Source organism: Athene noctua, chromosome 1 (genome assembly GCF_965140245.1).
Source record: "Athene noctua chromosome 1, bAthNoc1.hap1.1, whole genome shotgun sequence".
NCBI lineage: Eukaryota > Metazoa > Chordata > Aves > Strigiformes > Strigidae > Athene > Athene noctua.
In genome coordinates, this window is record NC_134037.1 from 160940421 (window position 1) to 160950821 (window position 10401).

Sequence of the window (10401 nt, forward strand, 5' to 3'; positions counted from 1 at the left end):
TTATTGATTAAATAAACTTTTTGGCTTCCAAGTCTTTTTCTGCCACAGAGATCAATAAGGGACTGTATTTGTAAGAAAGGCCACCAATGACTAGTATAAAAGCACACTGAAAAGAAGCAAGAACAGAGAAATACTGATTATTTTTTTAAAACTTATTTACACTATATAGAAAGGGACCTATGTCATAACCTTTCACCCCAACAGTGTCATGTCAACCCTTCCTAAATCTACCTTCCTTACACTGAATTTATCCAAGTTCATGTAGAATATCTTGCATTCCACAGCCCCAAAATGATTAACCAACCACAGCCCGGAAAGAGCAGTCTCTCTGATAAAAACTAGTAAAAGAACATACAAGAGTCATACCTTTGTTAAATCATCAAGAATAATTTTTCTTTCCTTGTTACTGTTGCAACAATTAAGCACACTGTACAAAATATCAACCAGAAAATGTGTGTCTTTCATCCAGTCTTCTTTCAGCCAAGGTATTAAATTCACATATAGAAATTGTACTGATGGACTTCCATGATGAGCTTTTGTTTCATTTTGCAATTCAGCTTCAGCAGTGCTTGCATCATTTCCCTGCTCTAAAAGTACTTGAAAAACTCTGTTTGAAGAAAAAGATTTGAGCAGGGCAGAGAGAAATTTCAAATGCTGTTCTGACTTCTGTTCATTGACATACACTATACTCAGTTCTGCAAGGCTGCAGACTAAATTCTCTAAAGGTTCTTTCCTTTGAAGCGAACAATGCTGCAAGTCAGCCTGTATTTCAGAGTCACTATTTCTCACTTCTGTGAGCTTTCCGTTCTCAGTGTTTCTTTCAGATTCATCCTCATCTGTAAATGTGATTTTTAGAGATTTTCTGTTGTTTGGTTTTGTAGCACTGTTTGGATTCTGAAGAATTTCTAGCATACCAGATATGGCAAACAATGATTTCTCACCAGCATCCAACATATCAACGTGAAGTACACACATTTTTAAAAGATGGTCCCAAAAATTTGACAACAGTTTCTGGAAAACTTCGTCTGTGCTATCATCATTGGAGAGTTCTGCTTTAGCTTCCCAGGAGCTCAGCGTTTCTGCAATTTGATAAAATAATGGTCCATTTTGTAACCTGGGCTCCTTAAGTACAGCATTGGTAAGAGGAATCAGCTATAAAGACAAAAAAATTATTAAAGAACAGTGATTCAGCTAGATGATCATTTTATTCTTTATAATACCAGATAATTCTATAATTCTAAAAAACATTCTGGAAGAAATTCCAAAAACATCAGAATTACTCATGCCTGAAGACTTAAAAATATAAAGGGTGGAATGCTCTTTTTTTTTAAAAAAAAAAAGTAGTTTAACTGTATAGCAAAAGGGATGATTTTATAGGAAAGAAAAAATTTACTAAATTCAGTAATGTTACTTTTTCCATAAAATCTAGTGAAACTTTCAACAGAGAAGTAAATCCTCACATAAATTTATGGTTTTCTTTAACTCTGAATTATTACATATACACACAACAATATTAAGTATTTCTAATAAGTACCTGGTCATAGATAAGCATTTGATGAATTTTTCTTTGGTCATCTTCTTCATCTATTTTCTGCAGTATGGCAAAACGCAGACATTCCATAAATGCAGTTACAATTGCTGAACTTTCTGAAGGGCTGGCTATTGCTCGCTCACTGGACAACCTATTGAAAGGCAACATCAAAGGCAGGGCACACTCAGTCACCTGCACTGCCGAGAAACCCAGTATGTATGTAATGAACATAACCTTGGTTTCGCTGTTCTTATCCAGACAACATCAATATGAGAATACAGAAACACAAGAGTCATCGACATAAGTCAGATCAAAACAAATTCAACAGGACATATTTAAAGAGTCAAAACAATAAATCTAATCTAAGTTACATCTAATGTAACTTACCTTAAAATAACTTTCTCATCTAGTTTTAGCATTAATAAAAATTGCGAAAATTCTTTCACAATTTTTTACACACACCACAGAGGTTTAGAAAGAGTAATTTCCTATCATTACAGAAAAAAGAAAAAGCCACCAAATGACAGTTTCACTATAGCAAATTTGAGTCTGAACAGCTGTGATTTGTTTGCTTTTTAATGAAAATTAGACTGTACCAATCATCATACAAATATTACGACCATTTTAGTACTTTAAATAAAAGTCTATACACTTTTCAAAACTAACCCATATATAACTCTCTTCTCCAAGAGCTCTGCTAATGGCCACACCAACATCAATCAATAATTTATTTTTGTTTAAGTAAGTTACATTTTAGTCTTTCGTAAAATAACTTATATATGCTTTTGAGTACACAACGCACATGCATCTATTTCAATTAGATTTGACAGAAAGTTGGTTTTGATGTACTTTAAAGGCAAAAAAATGATAGCCATTTCAATCCTTTCAAAATCAGTTACACAAAAATTAAAGTTCCTGCATACAGGAAATTCCTCAATCACAATACTAATCTCAAATAACCTTTGTAGTAATTACACAGTGGTGAGAAAAGCCTGATCTCTTCAAAGCCACTTGTAATTTTAAATGAATTTCCCATTTAAAATCTTATGGAATAAGCACAAAGCTTTGACAAAGAAAGATAAAAATGCTTTAGGTAAGGAAGATGCAATAAAAATCGAGAAGGCGGCTGAAAGTTTAAGACGACAGGCACAGCCACAGAGGACTGAATCTAGTTTTGGGTATTTAAAAGTATTTTAAAAATACTATTTTCAAACATCATAATGAAAACAGTCTTTTCTCAAATAAAAAATTAATGCATATTTATATCTCAAGACAAATGATATGTTACTTATCTTTAAATGCTTAAAGAAGATTAATTCTCCTATTTCCAATTGTGAAAGAGACTGATTTCAAAAAAATAAGTAAATAAATTTGTGGTTCATACCCTTGAATTATAGAGCTGAAAAAAGTTCTGAAATATTCCATCTTTGGTCCTGCAATGCCAGGAGGTACCTTGCTAATGAATGGCAAGAGATTTGGGTATATAATGGTAGCTAGTCCTCGTCCACCTTCTCGAAGCACTATCCACAGCTTTGGTAGAACTCCCTTTTTGGCATTTACATGACTCCAACAGTCCTACAGAAAGAAATACACTTTTACTGTAAATTAAATGAAAATATGTTGCCTTGGAAGAACTCCCAAGCCAGACATTTAATCTACCTGCCTATATTGTAGCTGAAACATGTTATTCTACAACTTAAATTCACTTGTCAGTATTTTTAAAAATCACTGTCCCCCTACTTTAGCTTGTGAATTAAAGAAGTTAACATGATAAAACTGTTTCTCTGTTGTTTGAAATCAGTGGACCTTCCTTGTTAGCAAACTGTAATTAAAGGCTTCTTTTTAATAATACTTTAAGGATGCTTCATAAAAATTATTATTTCAACTGGTCCTGTATTTAATTCTGAGTTCTTATTATTAAGAATAAACAATTATTTCAAAATCCTAACTTTAGAGGCATCACTAACTTCAAAACTTCCCTCAAAAATCTTCTGATGGTTACAAAATACCTTGGTGCTTTTCCCTCCACATCCCAAAGTTTTCTGTCATCTGATCTGATTTATCAAAGTTCCAGATATCTATACTTACAGAAAGCTGAACAAAGATTTCTTTCTTCCCCCCATAAATTGTTTCAGTTTATACCAGCAGTATAAAAGAGATCTGCAGCATTAAACCCTCAAAACAACCCAGTCTATGGCAACACTGTTCATCCTGCTAATAAATTCAAAGATGGCATTTCACTTATATTTAAAAAAAAAAAAGAAAAAAAAAAGGTAAAAAGGTTCTATAACCAACCATTATATTAGAAGGGAAAACAAACAAAGCAAACGCACTGCAGGTCGTTTTTGTAACCACCTCTAACCAAGAAAAAGGTTTTAAATATTATTTTACTTATTAATACCTATTTAATCAAAGGGATTCCAGTTAATTAAACTTGTAAAACAACTCTGATTTTCAAACATGCTGGACACAATGTATTTGAAAGTTACACTGAAACCCTAAGGAGGAAGAAGGAGCATGTAGCATTGGTAAATTCATGCTATTAATCATAAAGAAAACCCAGTTAAGCTATTCCTCCTAATTCTACACAGAGAACAATGGCACTTGCTAAAAAGTTAAATTCCAGTAAAATATCTGCCCCTTAGGCTTCCCACGCTACCTCAATAGTAGTGACAGCATAAAGTACAGCTTCCCAAAGAGCAGGACACACCACTGCATCACTGTCATCAATGCTGAGAAGAACAGCAGGACAAGCTCTTGGTGCTTCAGCTTTCACCAGCTCAGGCAAGTACTGGCAAAAAGCAGAAGCCAGCTCAAAGAAAGCAGAGCGAACCTGACACAGACCACAGAGAAAAAAAAAAAACACAACAAAATAGTCAAATGACAACTCACTGTAACTTACAACATGTGGTCCCCATATTTTATCGCATCAGCAAAGGTTTAATTATTAAAAATAAAGAAAAATAAATTGACAGGTCTGTTTAATATTTTAAAGTAATTTTTTAGTGATAAAATGCTTATCAAAAATTTTATCTTACTACACTTCTTGAAAGGTGTGTTTTCCTAAAAGCACCTTAAAATTTTTAACAAAATACTACCAGAATCAATTAATCACTCTATGCACTATTGGTCTTAGAGACCAAAGACCAATAAAAGGTTGTAAAAACATGAAAATCCAAATGCACTAAGAACACATGCAATAAGCTGACACAGTCTGTATCTTTTACATGAATTGGAAACGATGGCAGAGTGCCAAGTAGTAGATGATGGTGACACAGAATAACAAATAAGCCTATTGGGCAAATTTTAGAGTGACATTGACTACTTGAGGCCTAGAAATCTGAAGGTTGTTTCAAACATAATTCAGTAAGTACAAAGTTAATTCTTGTAGAAGACAAGTAATAAATATTTGCTTAGGTTCAGTGTATTATCTTTAACTAAACTCAACAAAAAATAAAGAAGAAATTAAAAAGTCACCTGTGGTACACTGTGTTTGCTGTATTTCCAAAATTTGTTTTGGGACAGAAGTGACATTAACTTTTCCTCCAGTGAATGCATCTCTTTCTTTGGCAACATGCTAAGCAACTTTTTTAAAGCTAACAAGGAACAGGTCAGAATTCGGAAAAATTTGGCTTCCCTTTCCTCCTCCGGTACAGTTCTCGGAAAACAAAACAAAAAAAATTGAACCATAAATAAATCAATAGGCTTCTCAAGCTCTTCTAAACTGCCTGAACTAAACTGTCTTCAGTTTTTCTGTTCTTCTTTTGATTTCAGATGTTAGCTATGTAAATATATAAACTTTCCATAGGTTCTAAAGCTACCAAATGACATCATAAAGTGTTAGAAAAGAGAGAGTTCCAAGTCATCTCATCTTCCAGCTATTCAAAAACGCTACTCCTAAAAGAGCTGAAATAAGAATTAGACAACTGATAACACTTTCAAAAGCATTTATACTTTCGTCTCAATTAAATTTGCTGGGATCTGGACTCAAATAACTACTCTGTCGAAACAAAACTAAGTCCACTATCTCCAGGACAGAGAACCCAGTACAGAGACTTAAACAATATAGATTAAAGCAGGCTAACATACTGGGGGTCACTGAGTGTATCAGGAGTTTCTTTCAGAAGGTGATCTTGAAGCACCTAGGGGAAAAAAGATATATACACATGAGAATCTAATATTCATGGTCTATACATTATTCAAAAACAGCCCTACAATAAAACTTCACAACCTCCAAGTCAAATACTTTAAACACATTTTAGATATGGTAGTGAACAGGAGCATAATTTAACGGACTCCTGCTGAACATAGTACCCGTGGTACTGTTTGAATCAAGACTTCATAGTACTGGTAATCCTATGCCAACATGCTTCTGGTAAAAAAAAGCCAAACTGAGACAAAACCAAATGGTTAACTGTATATGATGGGCCGGCAATGCAAACTTACACTTTTTTTAATTCAGTCAATTCAGTTTCATATATGACTAGACAAGAGCATTAACCTTGGTCAGAACTAAACTTGTAGAGGCTCTCTGAAACACTGCTCAGCATTCTTTAATCCTTTGCCACTGCAGCTATACCCTGGAATGATTATTTCATCAGTCAGCAACATTACATGATGACTGAACATCATTACACAGAAATGCACACATGAAAATTCACTTATTCTTCTGCTTCCAGTCATTCTAATCCCACATCAAAAAAATAGAGGATGGGTCTTTGCCCCAGTCTTCTCTCCACATTAGCAGGAGCAAAGTTTCAGGTGAGAAATAAATTCAACCATGACGGATAGCTGGAGGCAAGATGAGTTTTAAACTTGTCGTAAAAGTTGACATCTACTCGACACAACACCTGAAAGAAATACAAAAATATAAACTCACATTAAGAATTTCATCTTTACAGAATACTAAGGCTTCAGGTTGTTTGCTTGAAGGAAAAGCTTTTTCAAAAGCTACTTTTGCAGCAGAAGCAGCAGGGGAGTAAGTGTCACATTGAGCAATCAGCCAGTATCCCATGATACTTTTTAAGTAAGGAGCTAAGTGTTTCTTTACTTTGAGAATCAGTTGCTCAAAAGATTGCTGAGTTGCTTCTCGAACACGGCGATCATGATCCTGTTTAAAAAAAAAAAAAAAAAAAAAAAAAGGAAAATCAGAAAGGTTTATTGTTTTAAGAAATGTACCTTTGATGCCAGGTACTTCAAAGCAGAAGTGTTGACCAAAAAAAAAAAAAAAAAGCTGTGTCACAGTTCAGCCATTTTTTGCAGTGAATTGGGCTCTATAGATTTGAAAGTAAGTAAACAGCGACAAAAAAGTCTTGGTATCCCAAGATAAAGGAAGAGTCCTAGCGTAGCAGCATCATATTCCTGATGTGTTGTAGAGTCAGAATTAAACACCTTTTCCTGATATTCCCAACTACAGTTTCTATTTCCATTTTATACAAACATTTAACAGAAAAGCAAGAGGCAAGAAGCCTTGAAGACGGTTTTAGGATTAAAAAACCCCACAAGCCTAAACAAACTGTACATCATTATTTATTATTTATTAACTGTATATGAATTTACAACATCATGACTTTCTGTGCTCTTGTCTCCTGAAAGAAATACTAGGAATCACTCTAACGGATCAGATAGTGATTCATTTTGTCTAATATCACATTTCCAACAGTAGCCAGTCCAGACAGTTTGGAGATATATTAAAATATATCAGAAAATGATGGATTATCTGTGCTCTCTTCATGTTTAGGTTTGGGTTGTTTGTGGGTTTTGGTTTTTTTTTGGGGGGGGGGGTAGGGTTTTTTTTTTTAAATATTAAGTCTAGTCAGATGTTAGTCCTAGATCAAAATAATTTATAATTATGTTAACTGAGTAGTACATTCTCTTTAGTTATCGTGGAATCTACATAAAAGAGCTCCCCATGAAAAGAAATATCTTGTCATCTTTTTAAGATAAAGGTCTAACAAACAGCTATCTCCATCCAGCAAATACAGTCCAGGCATCAACAGTTCAAGCTTCCACCCACTGACAATACTGAAATATCACCATAAAGACCACTACTTTCCTTAAACTTCATGTTTTTCCTAGAACAAGTCAGTAATTCAACAAAGGCAGATATATCAATAAAGACTGACTTCAAGCTTTTCTCAGGACGTATCCAGAGAAGTTTTTAATTTAGATACTTTAATACTTACTAGTGAGATTTTACAATAAATTCTTGGCCAGTAAGGAAGAACGCCTTTAACAACTTCCGCTTCTCTTTCCTTGCACATTGTCCCAAACTCCTGCATAGCCTAAAATCAAGCATGATTTAAGAAGTCATAGGTATGTTCTGTAATGTAGCAGCTTCTACCAGACATTGCAACTCTCTTTCAAAAATCAATTAATTTCTTGCAATGGAGTTTCTATAGAGTTAATTCTACGAATGCTCCATCAGTATTGTATAATGGACCTTTTTATAAGTCCTCCAAAATACACCCTGGATCGCAGTTCTAGCAAATCTACCACTACCAAATTAGTATTAGCTACCTTGATGTATTCCTCTCCCATCCTTAAGAAAAATGTATTATTTTCCAATGAAAAAATTTAATGAGGGACAAAGGATACACCTACTTTCAATTTTGTTGTGATATCCCTTTTAGAAAGTTTTCGCAACACCATTCGAAAATCAGCATCCACAAGGCTGTCTATTTCCTCTGCTCCTTGAACTGCAGGAACGTATCCTAGATCACTTTGAGATGTTCCAAAACCAATAAACCCAGGCACTGTTCCACGTTCTTTGGCGAGGAGCTCTGCAGCTCGGCCACTGCTAGAAGGCTGAGAAAAAACAGGGACATAAGTCAGTTATTTATTTCAGTCATTTTATTTTGCACACATCACGCACTTGAAATAATGATCTTATTTATCATATTATTGTGTTTTATGTATATTATACAATTATAATTATATATGATTAACCTTTTATTTAAAGCAAAGTCTCACAAAAAAAGGCCACCTATGCCTTAAACACATAAGTTTGACCTTGAAAATTATTCTTCTCTTCAGAACCAGCATTCTCTTTTCTCATAATCCATGAATACTTACAGAAAATATTATTGGTTTTATATACATACAAAAAAGTGTAACAGAAAAGTCCTTCTGTAAGTGAACAATTTATTAAGAAACCATTTACCCTCCTTCACTACTGTTTTTACTAGCTCTTCCAACGTTACTGCATATGGAACAACACAGCTCCCAAGGAATGCAGTTCCTATCACTGGGAAAAATAAAAACACAGATGAAACAAAGTATGCTACCAGCAACAAAGGGGCCAAGAAGGATTTAGAGGAATAGAGCAACGGGGTATGTATGTAACACAGTATAATACTATCTCATCAGTATTACAGTGAGTGTTCTGGAGTTCAGCATCTCTTCTAGCTTGCCCCAGTTAAGTCAATACTTTGCTCATCGTATCAGTGGCTCATGTTTATTTCAACCACGTTCTTTTGAAAAGACTTCCAAAACCCGAGTAATGCTTTAATGTTCTCCATGATACCTTAATAGTCCAAACACCTTTTATTTCCTACAGGTTTGTGGGAGGCTTTTTTACACTAGTGACAATTTGCTGAAATTCATTGCACTTTTCTGATTTTCTTAAGGTATGTAAGCAACTACTATATCTACAGATTAAGTTACTTTTTCTCGTGTGAAACCTCAACTATAAGTACATGTGTCTTAGTGTCCCCTAGTCTTCTCTAAATACACTAGAAGATCTGTAGGAAACGCATAACCTGAACAGAGCGCTTAAGCCACAACTCTCCCATCCTGAGCAAGCGCCACTTATGAGGGATGACACACTGCTTCAGGCACGGTGGCAAGATGGAGACACCATGACAGACGCACTCTAAGACTCTCCACAGAAAAACACACGAAATGTACATTAGCTGAACTTACACCCGTGGCGATTTTGCAGTTACAGCCTCCCACCCTTGACCCTTTCTGGAAAACGCCTGCAAACTCCACAGGACGCTGCAGCCGCGCTCCCCTAAAGCACAGGCCCAGGCCAAGAGTCACCCCTGGGGCACGGGCACGGCCACAGCCCCGGCCTCGGCCCCAGATACGGCGACCCGGCCCGAAGGCAGCGCCGACTCCCAGCGAGAGGCGCGCCTCACCGGCCTACAGCCCCCTTCCCACAGCACCGGGAACGGCGGCCTTAACCCTCCCGCCGATGCCGGAACCCCGGGCCTCGCTGAGGCGGGGCGGGAAGGGCCCGCCGGAGCCACTGGCGGAGGCCGCGCGGGACCCGGGGCCCACAGGCGCGGCACGGCGACGCTCGCCCGGCGGGGCAGCTCACCCGCAGGTTGCCCTTGGTTCGCTGCTTGTTCTTGCCCCCCATGGCGGCGGCGGCAGAGGCGGCGGCGCCGGGCAGCGGAGCCGCGCGGCCGGGACGGGCGAGCGCGGCACTTCCGGGAAGGCGGAGCCAGCGCGGGCGCGCGGCACCCCCCTCAACCCCCGGCGGCGGGTGGGGGCATGAGCCGGGGCCTGGCGGGGAGGCCCGGCCCGGACCCCCTGCCCTTCGCTCCCCGGAGGGCGGCTGTCACAGGTGGGCCGGCGCCCGCAGAATTGCCGGCAGTTTCAGTCATTGCGAGCGCGTCGTTGTGAAACACGGCGTTGATGTCATCGAGTCGAAATGTCCTTAAACTTTGTACCCGTCAATAGGACTTAAACGTGCGGAGACGTCAAGCGCACCCTGGGCCCTTCATTAGGCTGCGGTATTCTTGTAGGCTTACAAGGCCTCAGGATCTGCCAGTTTCCAATGAAGGCAAATCCGCGCTTCCTGAATGAAGGAAACCACCGCAAAACGTCACTACGAAAGGTGTCCCAGTCCATGCCGGTGAGCT

General features: G+C 37.7%; 1 protein-coding gene across 3 annotated transcripts in view; it reads right to left on the reverse strand.

Annotated features, from left to right (window-relative positions):
* The window catches only part of LTN1 (listerin E3 ubiquitin protein ligase 1), a 40503-nt gene extending 30540 nt beyond the window's left edge, over positions 1–9963 (reverse strand). For 2 of the 3 annotated variants that reach the window (XM_074902413.1, XM_074902403.1), the window contains exons 1-10: positions 9855–9963; positions 8135–8338; positions 7717–7815; positions 6411–6641; positions 5621–5673; positions 5009–5189; positions 4191–4364; positions 2916–3106; positions 1535–1682; positions 367–1152 (exon numbers count right to left, since the gene is read on the reverse strand). In XM_074902413.1, coding sequence (XP_074758514.1) covers positions 367–1152; positions 1535–1682; positions 2916–3106; positions 4191–4364; positions 5009–5189; positions 5621–5673; positions 6411–6641; positions 7717–7815; positions 8135–8338; positions 9855–9896 — 2109 coding nt within the window. In that variant the 5' untranslated portion in view covers positions 9897–9963. Of the gene's footprint in view, positions 1–366; positions 1153–1534; positions 1683–2915; positions 3107–4190; positions 4365–5008; positions 5190–5620; positions 5674–6410; positions 6642–7716; positions 7816–8134; positions 8339–9439; positions 9495–9854 lie in introns of those variants that run through there. The other variant, XM_074902423.1, reaches the window with a different exon arrangement.
* Positions 9964–10401: the final 438 nt, after the last annotated feature.